The 23,064-nt window shown below is 31.0% G+C and overlaps 3 protein-coding genes across 8 annotated transcripts; 1 reads left to right on the forward strand and 2 right to left on the reverse strand.

Annotated features, from left to right (window-relative positions):
* Positions 1 to 1,343: 1,343 nt before the first annotated feature.
* On the reverse strand, positions 1,344 to 4,920 carry LOC110629375 (protein canopy-1). Its single transcript, XM_043949879.1, has 9 exons — positions 4,694 to 4,920; positions 4,436 to 4,462; positions 4,268 to 4,347; positions 3,675 to 3,747; positions 2,897 to 2,954; positions 2,416 to 2,467; positions 2,253 to 2,277; positions 2,058 to 2,149; positions 1,344 to 1,634 (listed from the first exon to the last, which is right to left on the reverse strand). The coding sequence occupies exons 1-9, from the start codon at positions 4,796 to 4,798 to the stop codon at positions 1,586 to 1,588; spliced, it is 561 nt and encodes a 186-aa protein (XP_043805814.1). The 5' UTR covers positions 4,799 to 4,920; the 3' UTR covers positions 1,344 to 1,585.
* A 6,312-nt stretch (positions 4,921 to 11,232) lies between these two features.
* On the reverse strand, positions 11,233 to 17,650 carry LOC110629911 (uncharacterized protein At5g43822). 2 transcript variants are annotated; one of them, XM_021777121.2, is made up of 8 exons: positions 17,522 to 17,650; positions 13,700 to 13,953; positions 13,463 to 13,581; positions 13,216 to 13,395; positions 12,980 to 13,036; positions 12,712 to 12,776; positions 11,609 to 11,950; positions 11,233 to 11,509 (listed from the first exon to the last, which is right to left on the reverse strand). In XM_021777121.2, exons 2-7 carry the CDS (start codon positions 13,829 to 13,831, stop codon positions 11,907 to 11,909), a joined length of 597 nt encoding a protein of 198 aa, XP_021632813.1. In that variant the 5' UTR covers positions 13,832 to 13,953; positions 17,522 to 17,650; the 3' UTR covers positions 11,233 to 11,509; positions 11,609 to 11,906. The 2 variants fall into 2 exon arrangements, with proteins under 2 accessions (XP_021632813.1, XP_021632814.1); XM_021777122.2 differs by having other exon boundaries at positions 11,233 to 11,527.
* A 147-nt stretch (positions 17,651 to 17,797) lies between these two features.
* On the forward strand, positions 17,798 to 21,502 carry LOC110629910 (coiled-coil domain-containing protein 115). Of its 5 annotated transcripts, none has more exons than XM_021777119.2 (8): positions 17,798 to 17,935; positions 18,982 to 19,196; positions 19,363 to 19,480; positions 19,591 to 19,749; positions 19,945 to 19,985; positions 20,288 to 20,375; positions 20,456 to 20,598; positions 21,028 to 21,502. In XM_021777119.2, the coding sequence occupies exons 2-7, from the start codon at positions 19,002 to 19,004 to the stop codon at positions 20,554 to 20,556; spliced, it is 702 nt and encodes a 233-aa protein (XP_021632811.2). In that variant the 5' UTR covers positions 17,798 to 17,935; positions 18,982 to 19,001; the 3' UTR covers positions 20,557 to 20,598; positions 21,028 to 21,502. The 5 variants fall into 5 exon arrangements, with proteins under 5 accessions (XP_021632811.2, XP_021632812.2, XP_021632809.2 ...); XM_021777120.2 differs by lacking the exon at positions 21,028 to 21,502 and adding an exon at positions 20,777 to 20,962; XM_021777117.2 differs by lacking the exon at positions 21,028 to 21,502 and having other exon boundaries at positions 20,456 to 20,761.
* The last annotated feature ends 1,562 nt before the right edge of the window (positions 21,503 to 23,064 follow it).

The raw sequence follows: 23,064 nt of genomic DNA on the forward strand, positions 1-23,064 counted from the left end.
CAGTCAACAAAGCCGAAATGCTTGACCAAAAGCAATTAGAAAAGAAAATACAGATATTTGCTCAGAGTTGGCAACACCAAAGTTGTCACGTATTGAAACAAAATTTGTTTCAAAGTCTAGGTGGTTTAGGGTTTAAATACTTACTGTTCTTCGATTTGACTTGTTTGGAAATAGTGCTGCAGACTTGTTGATAATTTATCCAGTTTATAGGCTCGTGTTAAAAATATATATTTTTCTCAAACTTCAATTTGGGAGGTTGAATATAAGCTGAATAATTCATGAATTTAATAGAGTATGCTAGCAAGACAGAACATATTGCATTAGGGAGTGCATATAAGCATTAGTGATGATAGAATTACTCATATTTGATATGGTAATTAAAGATTTTAATTGGAAAATATTATTTTGAATCGAACACTACAATATCGATTAATCTCAATAGGCTATTTAATTTGATTGATCATAATGCTCTTGATTAGAGTTATTACTATTTTATTTATCCTAATCATATTTTTAGGTGTTTCAGATACGTCAATTTGATGAAAAACAATAATTATAATATGCATTCCGGTTATAAATTTATTATGCACAACACTCAAACTCGAGCGTTGTTTGATCAACTATCTTTTTCTACCTTACATATATCATTTAGAAATATAAAAAAGTGTTTGGTTGCTTTAAGTCATATTAAAACTATTTTTTCTTTTCTCGTTCATGCATTATGGGTGAGAAGAGATTATTAATAAAATTCTATGTGTTCGATTTGGGAGTCTAAATTTAAGACTTTAAAACGTATTCTTTCATTGCACAATTAATATAGTTATGTAGTTTTAACTTTTGAAACGCTTATTTTATAGAATATTTGATAAAAATGAAATCATATATTTTTAATAAAATATCTCCTGATCCTTTAATTGCTTCATCCTACATTTCTTTTGATTTTTTATAATTTTTTACTGTTACCATTAAGTGGTGTTTCTGTTCTTTCTTCCCCAAACATTGGGTGATGTAAGACATTCATAGCCTCAAGACTCTTTTGCGATTGATTGTGATGCGGCGTTAAAAGAATTGATTGTCACCTACGACTGTTACTTTAATCATTATTAATTTTTGTAAAAATCTAATTCATGCTATTACTAAGCATATTTAGTGTTTGTCAATCCTTAAAAGAGAGGTGAGTGTTTATCAATCCTTTCAAGAGGTGAGAGCATTCTTAGAGGGACTCAGGTTGACAACATCCCATGGACTCTCACACATAGCATGTGAAACAAATCCACAAATTTTGTATAATACTCTTCAGGATCCTAGACATGCCTTATCATGGGAAATTAGAGTAACTATAGAGCAGTTGGCTCACATTTCCAGCAACTCTCTTGTCGTACATGTAAAGAAGGTTTAATATTTGGATAAATACTGAGACAAAACTATGCTTAAGAGAACTGTTACTGCTAGATTGGACTTCATATAATTTGTCTTCTGTAATTAGAAGCTTGAAAATTCAAAAAATCCAAAAGTGCCATTTTTAATCTGGAAAATTTTCCACTACTAGTTAATGGCCTTAAATAATCTCTATAAAACCACAGACTCAGAGTTCTCCATCTGGTACTTCATCATCATCCCCATTTGACTCATTTCTGCACCCAAAAAAATATAAATACATAAATAAATAAAAACTCATCTTACGTTTTGATCAATAAGCCATAACTCTTATATGACAAGACTATTAAACCCGGTTGCTTATGACAGAACCACAATTTTGTTATAAATAACAATCTATAAACATCTGTTCTTAGTGAAAAAAAAAAATCTATAAACAAACAATATAAAATGAAAAGGATGAATTAGAATTTCATAGCTTCTAATTGGTGCACACACATATACGTGATTTTTTTGGCAAGAGAAAACAAACTTCTCTAAAAGTGTTTATTATGTTACAATTAAAGTTAAAGTGTTTGATAGGTAAAAATAATAAAATACTAGTGTGTAAGTATACATTTGGCCAACCAATTTACTATTTGTTAAGTGAAAATGAATTCAAAATTCAGATTCAATATTACCTTGAATGGGTGCAATGCTTGGTCAAGTCCTGACAAAGAACTTTACTCACACCTCCTACTTTCACGGATCCTTTCTTTATCAATTCTGCCAACTGCAATATCATTCAACATCAGTATCACTCTATTGTTAGCTTCTCCACAAACAAAAGAGGCCTTTGAATCTAGAAATGGCTAATCAGGATTTAGACTAATCACCTCATCTTCAGTTTCCTCCAGTAACCTGTCCCATTTTAAACACATGGGTTAAACTTAGTAAACTATGATCTCATTGGCTTTGACAACCTTGGAACAGAAGCCATTTAAAAAATCAAACAATAACTTAAAGGAGGAGAATTAGTGAAACCATTTGACAGCTCACCTTCCACAATAAGATGTTATTTCATTTGAATATGCTCGAGCCTCTTGCTTATCTATTGACAAAAAAATATAAATAAAAACAAAGATAATTAATCGCTGCAATAAACATCTAGAATCATATTGCAGCATGTCATTAACATGGAAATTAGACAAAATGTCTATTGACAAAAAACAAAATGGTTTTAATAAAAATACTGCAATAAACATCCAGAATTAAACCTCTCGTTAACATGGAAACAAATAAATTCTCTAGGTGAATAGCCCATCATCAGTTTACCGTTTTGGGAGTACATGAAAAACGAACAGAAAAGTATAATTTATTCAAAGTAAATATCAACACCAATAAGAGGAAGAAAATGACTGCTCGCACAAATTTTTTCACCGCTTAAAGCATACAAACTAAAGCAAAAGAAGGTTAAGTGCATCTATTACAAGAAAGTACATACTGCATGTCAAAAAGAAAACAAAAAGAAAGTACATACTCGCTGTAAGATTATCCCAATTATCCACTTTCACCCACAAGCTTCTAGTAGAATCCATCTGCAGAAAAAAATAAGTTGCATATTGATAACAATGTCACAAAAATTTCTACAGAATATGTCTACTTTTATCAGGGTTTTTATGAATTAAGTGTTAAGAAAAAACAATTGTGAGGGGGTGGTGCACAAAAAGTATTTGTAGGATAGGGGTTCTCACTGCCATGTCAACAGTGAGAGTGACCTCCACACTTCAGAAGTGTGGCAACAACTTTTTTTTTTTCATTTTTAATTAAAAAAAAAATAGCTTGCCGCTGGTCAGCGGTAGGTTACTTGTCTGGCAAATATCCTCTGCTAGATGAGAAGTCTCGTCATGGCAAAGAATCTTTACCATGATGGGCAGTCTCGTCTAACAGAGAATCTCTACCAGATGACATCTTGCTCCACAAGCAGGCGCCCATTTCGTTTAGCAGAGAATCTCTATCAGACGAGTAGCCTGCAGTTGATTTGACCAGCAATAAACTATTATTTTTAATAAAAAATGAAAAAAAATTGTTGTAGCCTGTTACTCTCTCACTGCCACATTGGCAGTGAGAACTCCTATCCCACAAATACTTTTTGCTCATTCCCCCTCCCATGTTTATTTTTCTTAACACTTCATTCATAGAAACCCCACAAAACAGGTCATCAGGATTGTCAAAAGAAACAGTGGCAAAGCAAAAATTTTTGAAACATGCCCTGCCTCAAATATGAAGTGAGAAACCAAATCCAAACTGAAAAATACCTTTTGAAGAGTGTAATCTTGCATCTTCTCACAAAGTCCATCCATGAGTTCGACAACTCTCAGCTCACTGACTCTATTTGAAAATTTGAAGCATTCGCACAATTACAAAATTAGATATTTTCACAGAAATTATACAAAGTAGGAAATAATTTATTTAACAAGAGATAATATAAAGAACATCCATAACGTTTAAATAAACAGTAGTAATTTTAAAGGTCACATATATATAAATATCTAAAATTGAAAGCAAAATGTATACTCCTGAGTATATTTAGTTCATATCAACACAAACCCTAGTTCTATTTTCCGATACAAGTGAAAATGTCAAATGAACAGAATTTGCCAGTCTAAAGCCATTTGCTGATCTAATTGTTGTTACCGAGTCCAGTCCCTGTTTTTAAGCTCCCATTCTAAATCAAAAGCTTAGTTCCTGATCCAATACCATGCATTTCATCCCCTTCCAGCATTGAAATCTCCACTAAATATTCCAGATACCCACTGGAAATAAACATTTCTACTCACAAAATTGGTCTAATTTACTCATTTTTCTTTTTCCTCCTGCAGCAGCTGAAAGGGAGATATTGAAGCAATACCTGTAATCGATTACCTTTCCTTCCCGTTGACCTTTAGAATTCAATCGATTTCTCATATCCAGATGATTCCTAGGTTTTTCCTTTATGCAAACTGCCAAATCATCACAAATTCCCAGAAAAAAAGCCAAAAAATAAAAAATAAAAGAGAGAGAACAACAAAACCCTTACATTTGAAAGCCCTAGCTCCAACTCATCCTGCAATTCATTTGCCATCACAATCAGATGACATTTATTACTAAACTAATAATAAATTGCAAGCACTAATATTGCAATTAAGATCAAATTATCTGGCGCAGATGCTCCATTTGATATTAACTAAAAATTCGAGATCATCGAAATGAGAGATCTGAAGTTGAGATCAGGTAAATGGTGCAATGTAAATTCTAAGTAAAAATGTGAGACCGAAGTGATGGGGATGAGACATACAGCAACCGCATAACATGCAGCGCACTTGTCTTCCACGGCCGAAACAACTGTGAAGGTCAAGATGGCGAATATGGTGATGAGCCACACCGCCACTGACTCCGCCATTTTCTTCTTTTTCTTCTTCTTCTTCTTCTTCCTCTCGCCTCTCCTCAACTGTAGACTCCGCCGAACCCAAGCCCCAACTCCAAGCCCTTACGACGTATCCGTATAGGAATTGCAAGTTTGTTATATGGGTGATCTAGGAAGGCGAAAATTACTATTTAGTGTCAATCTTGTACGAAACTCATTAATTAATCAGTAGTTTAATTTTAAAAATATTCTATAATATTTTAAAAAATTTACTTGATTATTTTTTATTAATTTTATATTATTTTAAAATATTATTAATATTTTAAAAATTTTACTAATTAATTTTTTATTAATTTTATATTTTAATATATAATTTTTATAATTTAAAAAAAAATATTAATCAGTTCATTATATTTATAAAAAATTACTAAATTCTTTCATATTAAAAATATTTTAATTTTTTTAAATACTTATTAATTAAAATTAATGTAAAAATTGATTAATAATTTTTAAAATATCAAAAATATTTTAATATATTTTTAAAAATATAAAAATCAATTAATAAATTTCAAATAATATTTCAACACACTTGTTAAAAAAAATATTTATATTAAAATTTATATCAAACTTTTTAGCAATATATATTTTTATATAAAACTATTCATAATATATATTTTAAAAAACTGATAATAAATATTGGAAATTATTAAATATTTTATTTAATAATTATTAACTTTTTTTATCATGCAATGAAATCAAATTTTCAAAGGTCTAATGCGCAAAATTACAGAAGAGGACTACACATAACTATCAACAGCTTAGGACTAAAAAGCAAAACCCAACAAGATCAAGACAAAACTAAACCAAATTGAGGACAAAACCAAATCAAGGGCTTTTTGCAAAATTAGGGGCGGGAGAAAATTTATTTGTAGATTTAGGGTTGAAGATAAATTATTTGCGGATTTGGGGTTGGACTGCCCGGTGGCAGCCAAAAAGAAAACCTGCCGCTTATTTAACAGGCGTCAGGGCCTGGCGCCATTTTAAATGGCGCCAGGCATTATTTTTTTTTTAAGAATGGCCTGGCGCCACTTAGAGTGGCGCCAGACCATTCTTTATTTTTTTATTTATTTTTTATTTTTTTATAAAATTATAAAATAATATTATTATATAATTAAAAAATTACTGATATTATTTAATAATAATATTATTGTATTAATTTATTAAAATAATAAAAAAATTTATCATTAAATAAATATATATAATATTATTAAATTATTTTTATATATTTAATTATAATTGAATTGTTTTTATATATCGAATCGCAGTATAATATTAATTTTATAATTATGAAATTATAAATTATAGTAATTTTTTATTTAAAAATTAATAATAAAATTTATTCAATATTAATATATTAAAATTATAAAAAAATTTATTATTATAAAAATATCTAATATTATTTAATTACAACCGAAACTACTTAGATCGTTAGTACGGAAATGTCCAGACTCTTTTCACGTCAGACGGTTATTTAATTTCTTCAGCGCGCATGCGAGCAGAGCTGCGATTCTTCAAGTCACATCACAAGGCTGGACTCCTCGTGCTGGATCCAGACTCGCAGGCAACTCGATCTGTCCCGTGTCTGGATCAGGACCGAATATGCTGGACCGGCTAAATAAAGTGGGTTTCTGAGACCTTAGACCTATTTCACTTTTTCGGGTTTAATTTCCCTTAGAGTGAGAAAAGTCCGGCAGTTATCAAATTATATAATAATATATTTCATAACTCTCTAAAATATTAGGACATTAATATTATTATGTACGACTGGATAATAGCAATTCAATAAAAATAAATTTAATTTTTATAATTTTAAATATTTATACACTCATATATTAATTAATTAATATAATTATAATATTTTAATAAATAAAAAATAAATAAAATAAATAATGGCCTGGCGCCACTTAAAATCGTATATTTCATAATTCTCTAAAATATTAGGATATTAATATTATTCTGTACGACTGCATAATAGCAGTCTAATAAAAATAAATTTAATTTTTATAATTTTAAATATTTATACACTCATATATTAATTAATTAATATAATTATAATATTTTAAATAATATATAATATTATTGTTAAATAATATGAGTAATTTTTAATTATATAATAATATTATTTTATAATTTTATAAAAAAAATAAAAAAAAGAAAAGAATGGCAAGTGGCGCTAGGCCATTCTTAAAAACAAAAAAAAATAATGCCTGGCGCCTGTTAAACAGGCGACAAGTTTTCTTTTTGACTGCCACGTGGCAGTCCAACCCCAAATTCATAAATAATTTATCTCCAACCCTAAATTCACAAATAAGTTTTCTCCCACCCCTAATTTTGCAAAAAGCCCCCAAATCAAATTAGCAGACAAATCTAACCGAGCCAGTAGCAGCTAAACAAGCAAAGGCACCACAGTCAAACAGAGAAATACAAGCAACTAAACAAAGACAAGCAGAAAGTATAAAAATCACGTTTCACGACTAGTTTCCCAGTTAACTTTGTTCTCCCTCTACAAATTCTATTTTAAAAATCTAAAATTTCACTCCTTGTATTCTCAATTTTTAATTAAATAAAAGATTTTCAAGGCTCTGTATCTTTAAATCTTCCTCAGTTGAAGCTTTGGCTCATGTAAGATAATGTTTAAACTTCCCTTTAGCCAAACTTGAATTTTCTTAAGTACGATTTTTGGAGTTTGCTGCTAATTAATAGCACAGGTATCACTGCTTATTTACCGGTAAAGGCACAAATTTATTCCACTGATCCTTTGATAACTCTGCTTCACATGTAGTTTCGTTCAGAAATCATCATCAGATGAGGTGATACTATGTTTCTAGGTATTCTTATTAGTATTAAGATTATCCTTGTTAAGATCCTTGGTGAGGAGGTTGTCACTATGTTCTATTTCATAAATTGAAAAATTTCTTCCCCTTTTCCTTACTATTCATTCCATTACCAACAATGTTCCTCATCCTGATTTTGCATAGATTTTTGGAGCCGCGCATCAACCAAAAAAAAAGGTAATATAGATTTTTGGAGATGCTGATTTTGTATAGATTACTTCAAATACTTCTGCTATGGCTTGCATCAACGCGCACAATCCTGATTTTGTATAGATTCTTGGAGCCGCGCATCAACCAATCTATCTTACCCTACTAGTTGGTTGGTTCGCGAATGAGGTTGTGGGGATTCAATTCGGTGGCATTGAGAATTCTAATGGTGGTGAATTTAATGAGCGGGGAGAAGGAGAAGCGAAATAAGAGATGCTATATTTCCTATTAGGTAATGCATGCTTACCGTGTGAAAGCGGCAGAGATTTTTTTGAAGATTTATTAAGTTAATAAAGACTATCATGGTCATTTTTTTATTTTACTAACGATAATTTTAAAAGAAAGACCATCAAATTGAACGGAGATAAAATTCAAGAATTTAATTATTCAAATCTTAAAATATAAAGATTAATTTATTAATTACGTTATAGAGACTAAAATGTAATTTATCTTAAAACATATAATAAATGAAAAAAGAAAACAAAATTTCAAATTACAAGATTCTTCATCGATAAAAAATTATACAAAAATAATTATGATAAATATAGGTATTTTGAATTTATAATTTAATAATTACATGATTTCATAATAAAATTACATTATTTCGAAAAGTTCACATCAAAATATTATACTAAATTTTTGATATAGAGAATGGGGAGTAGTTATCTCCTATTTTAATAGGACAATGTTATTTTTTATTATATTACTTGAGATTTCTATGTTTTTTGGAATTCTTATTTAAACTTTTCTACTTCTATTTTAGTTTTAAGAGTCTTTTTTTTTTATTTTATTTAGGAAGCTATTTTCTAAATCATATATTAGTTAGGATTAGTTTCTTCCTATTTTGAAAAGAATTGTCTTCCTAAATTATAGAGTATTATTTCTATCGTAAGTGTTAATTAGCTACACTGCGTCAAGTGGTATTAAAGCAAGGATGACAACTAGCGGCGATGACAATTGTTCCCAAGATGGTGATTAGGGAGTTAAAACCCTTCAACAAAGGGATGACACGTTCCAACAATTGGAGCAACATCTTGAGCAATGATGGATCTCATATTAACCGATGAATTCCTGCATATAGGCACTACGTTTATAAGCAGAATATGATTTTCAAACTTCAAACCATATGATTTTTCCAGGTACCTACGCCTAAGAGAATATGGAAGAGAAGGTGTTCGTAGAAATGATGAATAGAATAACAAATATTTTCACCTCAAAATTTTTAATTCTAAGTTCAATAGGAATTTTAACATTGAAGAATTTATGAACTGGGTTATTGATGTAGAAAGTTTCTTTGACTATATGAAAATAACTCTAGAAAGAAAAGTAAACATCGTGGTTTATCGATTGAAGGGTGGAGTCTCTATTTGGTAGGAAAGGTTGTAGTCTAGGAGGGAACGTAAAGGAAAAGGGTCGGTGTGAATATGGTACCAAATAAAACATTTATTAGAACAAGAGTTCTTGCCTCCAGATTATAAGTATATTCTTGTTCAACAATATCAAAGATGCCAACAAAGAGGGCAAATGATGCATGACTATATAACGGAATTTCTAAGGTCGGCCGATAGGAACAACCCCATGAATCCTAAGGGCACCAAGTTACAAAGTACTTGAATGAATTAAAACTAGCTTTAAGAGATAGAATTGGTATTTAAATATTGAGAACCTTATCTGAGGCTATAAATATAGTCTTAAAAGCCGAGATGATGCAGAAAAAAAAAGAAGCTTTGATCCTTACAAAACAACAAATATCGATGCTAAAGCTAAAACAAATGATTATGGTGGATCCAATCAAGGATATGGTTACAACCGAAAACCCAAAGAATATGTTCAAGACGATAAAGCTACTGAAATGCATCCCATGAATGAAGGAAAGAAGAAAGAGACGTTAAAGGCCGTCAATCCCTATGCTAAACCAAACCATGAGAAGTGTTTCAAATGCAACTAACAAGCGTGTTATTCTAGTGATTATCTTTTAAGAAAAATGGCGAAAGTCGTTGAAAGGTACAATCAGCGTCTATACACTATTATAATATACACTATTATAGCTCTCCCAGTTGTCTCTTATCATTATAATTAGTTTCACTGGAAAAAATTCCCTCAATAACATTGTCGTTGATCGAGAAATCCTGTCAATATAAAATAATGGCAAATGCATTTGGTTGAAATGAGCATAGATAGCAAATGCATTTGGTTGAAATAAGCATAGATGAACTCTGTTAATTGCTATTTAGTCAGGACTTCCAACTTCCTGTCAATAGTTAACAGGAATCATTGTCGAGAGTTTTATTTTTGGGACGAGGAAAACTCAATTATTGTCAAGGAAGATGATGAAAATATTGCTGGTGCTTGGAAATTAGGTTTCAAAAATATTATGTGGCTTATATGTGGGGGTTTTGGTGGTGGTCTTTGCAATTGATATGGGTTGGTGTGTTGTGGGCCCATATGTCTACAGGGCATTTGCAGCTCAAGAAGAACAATCTTTCTCATTAGAAAATATCCAGACCTTTGGCCTAAGCCATCACTCTGCATCATCTTCTTCTTCACTATATCACCTGAGAAATGACACGAAAGTTGTTTTCTACTAGTATGCCTCCTATTGACCAGCTTCCTGTTGGAACTATGAGTGATAAAAATCTGAACTCTTCTTTTAATTTGATGAAAATATAGCCTTGAGTATAAAAATCTGAGAACAGTGAAATGGTTGTTGAATGATGAATCATCGTTGTAATGGATTTTACCTCTGTGTATGCTATACATGGTTTGCCATTAGGTGCCCTTGACTGTTGGTGAAAAAATCTTTATCATAAGATGTCAACAATTCATCCTTATGCAGTGCCCAAGATATTTTGGGAATCCGTTGATGAACTGCTAGCAACCATTGAAGAAGAGGTCACTCCAAACTGAACAAAACTTTTAAAGCTTTATGTCATAATGGATACCACAAATTTCAAAATATTTCTCCATATGAATAATCCAACCCCCTAGATCAATACTATAGAATAGTCTCAACTGCTCCTGGGCAAAATACATCCAACCCCCTAGATCAATACTATAGAATAGTCTCAACTGCCCCTGGGCAAAATAAGGCCTGTGAAATCAGATTATCCCTTCCTCTTTCGATAAGGGTATTCCCATGAGAGATGGCAGTCAAGAGATTTTCAATGGCAAAGAGCTTGGAATGAATTTGAATACAATCTAATAGTAAGTTTATGAACCCATTATCGAGTAAAGCAAGATTCCTCTTTATCTTCTCAAGTCGAGATTCCATTCTAGTGTTTGGCGAATTTGTGAGCAAATCAGACCAATTGATGGAGTAAGAAATCCAAACAGTAATAACTAATTAAACAGAGAAGAAAAAGATGATAATAAGAAGAAAAAAAAATTCTGATTCATAAACTCAAAGAACACAAATGGATTCAAGATACAAATCTCTGGCTCACACTCCAGCCCAGCAGTAAACTAACAAATCCCAAGCTAGAAAAATAGCTAGAAGAAAATACAATTTAAAGTCATGCCCCCCTCATCTCTCCCTCAATTTATAGCATTCTTTTCCATCTTTCCAGCTGTCATCACATGCGCTCAGCACTTTTTTTTTTCTTTTTGTTACAAATTCCTTTAGAATTCTCTAGGCCTATCAATCCTTCTGCATCAACAAACATTCCTTAAACAGATAAGAAGTTGCAGGGTTAATTAGCTTATAACAACGATGCAAAACAATCATCTTGATATAACTGAATATTACCATGGTTGAAATTCGATTCTGCTCAAATGGAACTAGGGAAAATTATTCGCCCTTGTGACACGTAAATATTCTGTTCTATATGATTTCTGTCACTCTGTTAAGTGGGTAAAAAGAGCTGGCAACACTGACATTTTCCAAAGTAGTTTACTCTCTATTGATCAGGGAAAAAAATGATTCTTCAAGGTGCTCAACATAATTCTTCCACAAAGACATCATGCTGTTAACATAAACTCTACTGTACCAATGAGATCTCTGCTTCCACACTGCTATTAAAGCTTGTCAACATCCACAAAAGAATTTAACAGATCTCATCGGCAAAGATGATGTCAAAGATAAGTTGCACTGCGTTGAAAAATTTTGACACTAGTTAAGAGGAAGAAGTGATGGTAGAAATTAGCAAAATTAATGATAATAGTTGAGACCGAGTGATACTAAATAAATGATAGAGGTTAACTTAAACTATTAGTAAGGCAAGACATTAAGATTACAACATCTAATCAACTAAATAAAACCATTTAAGTGGAAAATCTCACTAAGTTCCATCTAGGGTTTTCAAATAGAAAACCAACATGATCAAGTTTTGTAACGCAAAACCATTTGTCATATTATATTATCTATATTGAACTGATTAAACAATCTTCCAGACTCCCAATAAATTGAAAATAACGACAGATAATAAGTTTTTTTAGATCTTTTGCTTCAAATATTTTTTCAAGCAAAACTGTAAGATATTTCAAGAGAATAGGAACTTAAAAACATTAAAAATGCAAGCATAATAATGTAAAGCGATCTCCATGTCAAAGAAAAGTTTTTTCGGGGGGCTAAGAGATATCAGTGACAAAATATCCCTTGAACAATTATCAAAATATCAATTTTGTCCACTAAGTTCCATTTCCTATTCCATATTTGCTTCTCAAACATAAATCTTATTCAATTCAGCTGGCATTAGCTAGAATGATAATTGATTAGCCAAGAAAGAAAGAGGCAAGAGAGATGTAAATTTGAAATAGATAAGCACATAAAAATGCACATATATGCAAATACGGAGCATGCATCTATAAACACTAAAATAAACTTCTGATGCTTCATCATCTACTATCTACCTTCCTCTTTAGGGATATTAGGTTGATCAACCATGAGTTGCTGGAGTGCAGCAAGATCACCAGAACTGCAATGTTGTTCAATATACATTAAATCTTAGGTAAAAAAAAAAAAAATCAGAGACCATGGCAATCATAATTGCTCAACTTAAGCCACCCCATAAACAATTGGAAAATTTCCTAATTAGATAAATGATCTTACATTGCAAAAAGAAAGGAAAACATGATTTTTTTTTTCCATTTTAAATTAAAGAAATGGAGTTTAGTGTACCTGGGTTTCAAGATAAGAAGTGGAAGTGCTGATACAACAGATGATTTAAGGAGGTACCTAAAAGAAAATTAAAATTGCCATTAAATTCGAAGTAATATGATTCCTCCAAAATTATTCAGCATACATAAACATATACATATATATATTTCATTCACATGCAAAATGCTCATGAACTAATTCAATCTTGTGTTTGGATCTCCCAAGAAATACAGATGAAAAGGTATAAATGGTCATACTCTGAGCGGTGCATTTCATGAAGAATCATAAGCCCATCCAAGCAATCAGTGAGACATGGCTTAGTACCAATTCGTTGCTGCAACTGTTTTGCTGACAGCTGACTAGAACCCCCTTTAACTAATTGCCTACCATCTCGATGCATCTTCTCAAGAAACAAAACAATTCCACGAAACTCTTCCCTGATTTTGTCATTCTAAATTAAAACATGTACTCAATAATTGAATGAAAAGGGTACAAGAAACTTACAATGTCTTATTCATGGAAAGCAAAATGGTTTCTAAGGACTCCATTTGCTTTCTCAACACTGCATTTACTATTCCATGCACACTATTCAAAGTCCCATAATTTTTAGAATCATGAATCACCTGAGAACAAAGTTTGCGGAACAAAGTTTGCATCTTTTGTTTTATCTTTGTAGGCGAAAATCCAGCAAGAAAAAGAAAAAGCTAATGAAAATTGATGAGATTAGGAGAAAAATAATACCGTTAACCTCTCAATAATGGAACAAGCGTTTCTGAATTGCGAAAGCAAGCGAGATTGAACATGGTCCCATCTGTTCATTTCTTCACTGACCTTTCTGAATTTCTGCTGATATTTTTTCACAATTGATTCCATAGCCAAAAAAGTCTCCAGAAACCTTCTGCTGCTTCTGCACTATGTTTCCACACTCCAAAACCCTTCTGCTAGTCCTTCCAGTGGTTATAGAAGCACTGTTTCTTCAAATGACAAATTACCCCCTGAAGTTTTCAAATTTACATTTAAATCAAATAAAAGTATCAAAATTAAGATGAGTAAATCATTATTTAGTCTCTAAGGTTTGACAACATTAACTAGTAGGTCCTCTTATTTTTTTAAAAAAGCAATTAGTTAATACCTAAAGCTTAACTTCATTAATCAAATGGTCCATCCAATTAGACAGAAACTTTTTGTTAATCAAAAGAAAATAGAGGTCAAATAAAAGATAAATAAATTTTATGTCAGTTATATATTAAATAGGTCACCACATGAATCCTTTAGTGTATTTTAAGAATTTTGGTAGATCTTAATATAAATTCAATAATTTCAATAGAGTAATTTACAAATTTATCATTTGAAGAAACAATGTCATTGCAACTACTAATAGCAGCTTTACTAGGGTTTCAGAGTGAGAAAAGTGCAGAAAGAGCAAAAGGAGGATATTGGAGATGCCTTTAGCTATGGAATCAATTGTGAAAAAACTAGTAGAGATTTAAAAAAGTTAGGGATGAAATGACAAATGGGACCACCTTTGGTCTCTCTTGCACTATGTTTGGTTCAATCCCAATTCCTAAAATTTTGTAGAATTCAATTGAATTTCATATTTTATGTTTGGTTTAAATAAAATTTAGAATTCAATTTTAGGAATTGAAATTCCATGGAATTAGACATAACTAAAATTCCTTCAAGTTTTGATAGAATTTGAAATGAGTTCTATAAGACTTGCATGACAATATTTTGTGGACTAAAATGTACAACTTTTTCCTTTTAATTATTATTTATTACACTAGTTAAATAAATAACTAAACATTAAAAAATAATTAAAAATATTAATAATTAGAAATATTTTAATAAATAATTATTTTTTTAATTTTTATATTATTTTATAAATATTAAATAAAAGTAATAGATAGTACTAAAGAACCAGCCACCTATTTTAGACCTTCAAATTCTTTTGGATTGGATGAGTGAAATAGAAACTCTTCTACATGATAGTAGATGCTGAAATCAATTCTTTGTTGAGTTAAAAAAATTCTAAAATCGACTCTCATGTTAATTATTTTGATTTCATTAATATATTATTAAGTGGGTTTACAATTTTGTTAATTATTATTATTATTATTATCATCATCATCATTATTATTTGTTAATTATTATAAGATTTTTTCTATAATTGAAAATTATATATATATATATACACACACACACTTAAAGGCAGTTTAGGAATTGAGAGCAAATGAATTTCAATTCTGTAATTAAAACAAATAAATATTATATGAAATTTAATTGAATTCTGCATTTTAAGTTATATCAAACCGAACAGTGGAATTCATTTCAAATGAATTCTATCTAGAATTCAATTGAATTCCACATAATTCTAGTTCATAGAATTGAATCGAACACTATGTAATACTTGTTCTAAGGGGCCAATGACACCAATCAATTATGTTCATTAACTTGGATGGATTATGATTCATTTGGAATTATATTAATGTTGTTTGTCTCAGTTTTAACTTATTTATATTTTTAGGATAAATTTTATTTGTGGTCGCTCAATTCTGATCTATCGCTCCACTTTAATTTATTACAAAAAAAATACTTTAATTTATTTTAAAAAAGTCATTCTAATTATAATGGGTTCCCAAGCAATCTATCCTCTCTTTATTTCCTCTCCCTCTTATACCTTCTTTTTATAGGAAAGGAGAACCCCTCCCTCTCTTCTCACACATGATGTGGGAATTTTTCCTTTCATTAATAATATTTATTTAATTTTTATTTTATATTAATAATTTATTGTAATAAAATTCTGATAATATATTAGATGTTGTAATCTTAATGTCTTGCCTTGCTAATAGTTTAACTTAATTTCCATCAATTAAGTAGCATTACTCAGTCTCAACTAATATCATTAACTTTCCTAATTTCTACCATCACTACTAGTGTCAAAAATTTTCACTGCAGTGCAACTTATCTTTGACATCGTCTTTGTGGACGAGATCTGTTAAATTCTTGTGTGGCTGTTGAAAAGCTTTAATAGCAGTGTTGAAGCAGTGATTATTGGTATAGTAGAGGTTATGTCAACAGCATAATGTCTACGGAAGAATTATGTTGAGCAACTTGTAGAATATTTATTTTTATGATCAGTAGAGAGTGCACTACTTTGGAAAATGTCAGTGTTGCCAGCTCTTTTACCCACTTAGCAAAGTGACAGAAATCATATATACCAGAACAGAATATTTACCTGTGTCATAAGGGCAGATATTTTCCTTAATTCCAGTTGAGCAGAATCGATTTCAAGCATGGTAATATTCAGTTATATCAAGATGATTGTTTGGTATTGTTGTTATGAGCTAATTAACCCTGCAACTTCTTATCTGTTTGAGGAATGTTTGTTGATGCAGAAGAATCTAGTGCAAATATCCTCTTGTTTTAAAGGTGCTCTATTCAACTCATCTCAGGACACTTGATTGTATTTGGGAATGAGTTCTTTCCTATTATTGCATTTAGGCATCATGAGCTCATGTCAGATTTATGTCATATGGGATGCATATTACTCTCAATATTTAATGTGGAACAGAAACACTACTATTGAAAGTTTCAACTAATACTTTGCTTAATTATGTAGCTTTCACCTAAGAGAAGATGACCCATAGTAATGTGGACATCAGCCCTTTGTTACTATTATCATATGTTAGATTTCTTCCTTCCAAGCTGCTGCGTGAATTTTATGCAAATCCCAGTTGAATTATCTTGTTCTGATGGATGGAGGGTATTAATCTCTTGTTAAGCATCTAAAGTTGATATATTAAACGTTTGAATATACTTGTATATAATATTATAATACACACAGCTGCATTTAAACTGGAACTGGCTTTAACATAGGAACAAGATAATTATTATGTTTCTTTATGCTGTTTTTTCCGTGAAAACAGATAATGTTAAAAGATTTACTTAAGAATTTTCAGTTTAAATTGTATAAGGAAAACATATGGTTAAACCAAATCATTATCGTAAAAGCTTCAAAATTTGTGGTTGTTGAGAAGCAGCAGTTTACAACTTCCTACAAATTCATTGCCATCTAATGTTGACATATCAGCAAAAACAAATATCAACACATACAAAATATACAACATATAAAAATCACAAATTTACAGCAAACCAGATGAAAAAAAAAGAAAATCACAGATTTTATCATTATTGAAACAGCATATTCAAAAGCCAATAAAACCGCAACCACGGATCAAATCAGCAATTTCAAAGCAATAGAAACCCATTCAACTCTCAGCCACAGTCACATATTCATTGTTATAGGGCAACATTCAAAGAGCAGCCCACAAATCACCCGCCAACCACCGCAACCAATCTGACATTTCATATTTCAGCAAGAACTTCCAAGAAATCACCCGTAAAACCAAATCCATGGATAACACATAAACATAAATATCAAGGTTTCGAATCTTAGTATCTCATCCGCACAAATAAAACAAACAAGAAAATGAAAACAAGCCACACAAATCTCATCCACAGAAAACCCATCGACCTGAACCCAAATAAGACCATGATACAAACCTGCGAGGAGTCGATGTAGGAGTCGCAGCAGCGGCGAGACAGGAGCAGCGGCGATGGAGGAGGAGCAGCAGGGGCGGCGAAACAACAGCAGCCGAGGGGGCTTGTTATTTTATAAATTTATATTTTTTAATGTTAAATAATTAAAATTAATAAATAAAATTTTTAAATTTTTATTAATATTTTAATATACTTCTCATTAAAGACTAAATAACGACTAAGTAATGAGTTTCTCTCAGTAATTTTTCCATAAGGTAATGCCGTACTAAATGCTCCAAAGATTTAATCTCCAAGCCTAGCGTCACGCCCCGCCCCCACCTTGCGGTCCACTTACTTGCCTTGCCTCACTGGCCCCCTCGGCTGCTGCTCCTCCTCCTCCATCGCCGCTGCTGCGACTCCTACATCGACTCCTTGCAGGTTCGTATCACGGTCTCATTTGGGTTCAGGTCGATGGATTTTCTGTGGATGAGATTTGTTTGTTTGTTTCATTTGTGCGGATGAGATACTAAGATTTGAAAACTTGATATTTATGTTTATGGGTTGTCCATGGATTTGTGTTTACGGGTGATTTCTTGGAAGTTCTTGTTGAAATATGAAATGTCAGCTTGGGTGCGGTGGTTTGCGGGTGATTTGTGGGCTGCTCTTTGAATGTTGCCCTATAAAAATGAATATGTGACTGTGGCTGAGAGTTTAATGGGTTTCTATTGCTTTGAAATTGCTGATTTGATCCGTGGTTGCGGTTTTAGTGGCTTTTGAATATGCTGTTTCAATAATGATAAAATCTGTGATTTTTTTTTTCATCTGGTTTTGCTGTGAATTTGTGATTTTCATATGTTGTATATTTTGTATGTGTTGATATTTATTTTTGTTGATATGTCAACATTAGATGGCAATGAATTTGTAGGAAGTTGTAAAGATGCTACTACTGCTTCTCAACAAACACAAATTTTCAAGCATTGACGATAATATTTGGTTTAACCATATGTTTTCCTTATACAATTTAAACTGAAAACTCTTAACTAAATCTTTTAACATTATCTGTTTTCACGGAAGAAACTGCATAAATAAACATAATAATTATCTTGTTCCTATGTTAAAGCTAGTTCCAGTATAAATGCAGCTATGCGTGATACCATTCCTAGATAAGGTTACATCTGTTGGGGGGAGAGAGATAGAAAGAAATAGAGAGAGAAGGAAAATAGCATAGCACGGGTTCAGACAACAAGGCGAAAATACTTAAAAGAACCAATTAGAAAATAAAAGTACAGATGATGACCATTTCAACTTGTTTAGAGTAGGAAACAGAATGAACAATAACCCCATACCATATATGTATTAAACCAAAATCGGTTAGCCGAAACCCGAGCTAGTTAATGATTGGCTCATTTATATTTTTAAAATAAAAAGCTTGTTGACTAAATAATTATTAAGTTCATTAAGATCCCAAAATCTTTTTATTCTAGTAGGCTGAGGCCCCACCGGCATGGAAGAGGAAATGAAAGAAATTGCCTTTGAAATTAAAAGGAAGGAAAACCTAGAGCTAAAGGTCGAAGAAGAAGAAGATGAAGGACCACAGCAACAACAAAAAAAAGTAGGAGATGAACATGTTTTGCAATTTCTGGATTCAGTAGACAACTATTTGACTCTTTTCGATTCTTTATCTTCTATGCTTCGCCAGGTAATGGACACTACTGGAATTGGTGACTTAAGGATCTTCTCCAGTAAATTTAATGTGATATTGTTGCAACTGCTTTTGGGTTTTTCTTTCTCATGTTTGAAATAGCAACTCACTTCAGTTTATTTTTCCTCTTTGATTTTTCGATATTTGTGTTAATTTTTATCAGGGATGGCTGGAATTGGCTAGTGCTCGACATTCCATGGGGGCTTCACGCATCAATAGTGCTTTATTGGACTTTAAAGTCCACTCTGCTTCTACCTCATTGCAAGTAGCACGACATACTGGTAATTCTATTTCTCTATCTTTCTTTTCCTTCCTTTATCTTTTCAGATTCTGATAGAAACATCATTGAATGGGATTATATACTTTTGCTTTGATATATGATCTGTTATAGTTGATTCCATGGAAGAGCAACCACACTTTATCTTGCGTAAATGGGGCTCCTTGTATAATGATAAATGCAGTTATGAGGATCAAACTTCCAAAGAGGATGAATTGTGGAGCAAATCTGGCAGTCCACTGCCACGACATAGAGGAAATCCCCAGCTTGCTGGTAATTTGTTCTCCTTTTTCATGGAAAATTTTGTGCCTTTGTTCAAAACATTCAATTTTTATACATTTGCGACATATCTTAGTCTCACCACCCTGCAATTGTGGAAAACTATATGTTGATTTCTAGATTCTTTTCTGCTGTGTGACTGATTTCTTCTTTCTGTTGGGTTCTCTGTCAATTTGATTGAATATGAAGAAACCTCTCCAAAGCAAGCTACTCTGAAGGTTGATGACCAAGTAAGGATTCCAAACATTTCACTTCGTATATTTTGCAATTTATGTTGAGTTCACCGTTTGATGCGCTAAATGTTCTTGTAGGAACAGAATAATGGACATTCATGTCTGTTCAGCTGTAAAATAAAGAAAACAGAATATACTAGTGTGAAACAGACTATGATGAAAAATTGTGAACGAATAGCTCCAGGGTTGTCACATGGATTATACAGCTATTAACATCAATAAACTTTATGGTAGTTCTAACTAAGAAATGTAAAATAATTTAGGAATGGCATGAGTTTTATTTTAATTTTCTGGTGTAGGTTCAGAAGGAGCGATCAAGATCCCTATCTATGTTTGGTACCTTGGTTTCCCCTCAGCTACGATCTGCCCAACTATCATTTGAGACAGGTGCATATGAAACACAAATGTTTGCGAAAATATCAATGACAGGATGGGATATATCCTAAAACTTATAATTTTCTTTGCAGCTCTAGAGACGCTCGTAGAAATCGCAAACGTGCGCTCGAAAATGCTCTCTGCATTCAATGGAGTCCAAAAGGAATTAGAAATCGACAAAGAGATCAGATAGAGTCTGTTTCTACAGGCTTATTTAACTCCCTCTTCTAAAATGGTAATGGTCTTCTATACAGTTTAATTGCTTTTACACATTCAGAGATTTCTGTCTATAAGTTACTGTAGTCAAGAGTCAAGGCAGAGCAGAGGTCTTTGGTATCATATAGCTTCCTTTTGTTGGAATACGATACACTTTGAAGGAAAGCTTAATTTTTTCTCCTTGTTCTTTTCTTCAGGTCAAGTAATTTCCAAGATCGGTCAATAATCGAGTTTAAACAAACTTTGCATTATATCATAATAATCTTATTCAGTTCTAGACCAAATTTATATTAACAAACAAAAATCAACTGTTAGATCTGATGAAATCGAAATTAAATTAGAGCTGGATAAAACTTGGAATTAAAGATTATGATTTTACTGACATTGAATCGAAATCACCATTCTAATCTCCCTGAATCTCAAATCAAGATTTTGACTTGGTTTACAGGATGTGCCAGGTCTAATAAAGCGAATTAATGGTGATATTGCTTCGGTTCATACTAGTCTCGCAAGGAAAAAAAACGTTTTTAGGTGAAGTATTATTGCCTGGTAATGCTCACATCTATGGCCACAATTTATTCAATTGATCGTAGATCCTCGCATCTTGGCTGATAATGCTGCCTCTTGGTGGCAATAGTAAGCGCAAAGAACAAAGCAGCAGCACCACCCTTGATCACGCTTGGATGCTCTAATACTCCATTTGAACTTTGATTGGTCTTCCAGAATCTGTTACATAAAAGAAATATGTATACGTTTTTCAATTTGGCATTCTGCCAAAAAAAAAAAAAAAGAAAAGAAAAAACAGCGTTATTATGTCCGTGCAAAAAAAAAAAAGTGTCATTGGTGTAGTGGAAAGCCTTGCTATACTTTCCAAAAAGAATTCAAATTTTGAAAAACGTATTGCTGGGATGGCAGCTATAATAGAAGGCAGCTCTAATAGAGTTTAACATTCAATCGGTTCAATATAAATTAAAAATTAAATTTTAAAAATTTATGAAAATCAAATTAAAAGAAAGTTTATTTGAATCGAACTGTTTTGTTTTATTTTTAGATTTTATTTTATCAGTTGAGTTTTTTTCTTTTAGATTTTATTTATAATGTTTTAAAATTAAATTAAGGTGTTTTAAAACTAATTATTAAATAATATAAAGAAAAAAATTAATAAACTATAAATTGAAAACTATACAATTTAAAAAAAAATCATAGTTTTTATATTTATTTATACAAAATAATTTAAAAATAACTATGCGACTCAATTTGGTTTTGCTGATTTTTTATTAAAATTGAACTGAATTAATATAATCAAAACTTTTAAAAATTAAAATTGAATCGAATAAAAATAATAATTAAATTAAAATTTTAAATTGATTTAAATATTGCTCACTTTAACCTACGGTAAAAGATATGGTTAGGCAGCTCAGAATAGTGTATTTGTATTAATAACTCATTTGTTACTCATGTGACACTCTGAAGTATATAGTTCAGGGAAGTTTATTCTAGATTAATGCCGGTTATTTTTAGGAATGTAAATAAATCAAATTGTTCGTGAATTACTCGAGATTTGGTTCGATAAAAATTCAATTGAGATTGATTCGATTTCTAAACGAGCCAAATTCAAGCTTAACTTTTAGGCTCGTTTAGTAAATGAGCTAAATTTGAATTTCATAGTATTCGACTCATTAAAACTCATAATTTTGATTTATTCTCAAATTCATGACCAGATTCGCGAAAAGATTTATGAAGTATGTTGTGATTAATATCATAATAGAACCAAACTCAAATCTTATATATATTTTCATAAGCCAAATATAATTTTTTTAAAGTTTAATTCTACATGGTTTAACTATACTTTTAAAGTTTATGGATATTCGAATCGTTAAGATTTAAAAACTTATAAAGTTTGTGAACGAATTTGTATATATATTTATTTAATTAAATTATTTAATTTTAAATTTATTAATTTTAAATTAAAATTCATTATATATATAAACAAAATTAAACGATTTATGAACTATTTAATATTAAAATTGATAAAAGGTTGACCGGTCTAAACTCATTTGCTAAATGAGTCAAACTTGAATTTATTAATATCCAGCTCAAATTTAAAATAAATAAAATTTAAATTGAATTTAAATTCAAAAAAATTTTAACGGATTAAATTTCAACTCTTTAAAACTCAGCTTGATTCGTTTATGCCTTAGTTTTTTTTTTTTTCCTGATTCTATAAGTTGAGTTTTATTTAAGTAACACATTCATTTGCTAATTATAATCGGTCTTCTTTCAGTATTTGTTATTAATTTTATTCACTTTTACGGTTGTTTAAAATTTTTATATAATGATTAAAAAATAATTAAATTACCAGAATTTTAAATAAATACTCATTAATTTGATTAAATTATATTTTTATCTCACATAATTACTCTAATTTTGATAATTATCTTTTCATTAAAAAAGTGAAATAAATAAGAGAGAGAAAGCGGCTGAT

This window comes from Manihot esculenta, chromosome 13, assembly GCF_001659605.2.
Source record: "Manihot esculenta cultivar AM560-2 chromosome 13, M.esculenta_v8, whole genome shotgun sequence".
NCBI classification, from domain to species: domain Eukaryota; kingdom Viridiplantae; phylum Streptophyta; class Magnoliopsida; order Malpighiales; family Euphorbiaceae; genus Manihot; species Manihot esculenta.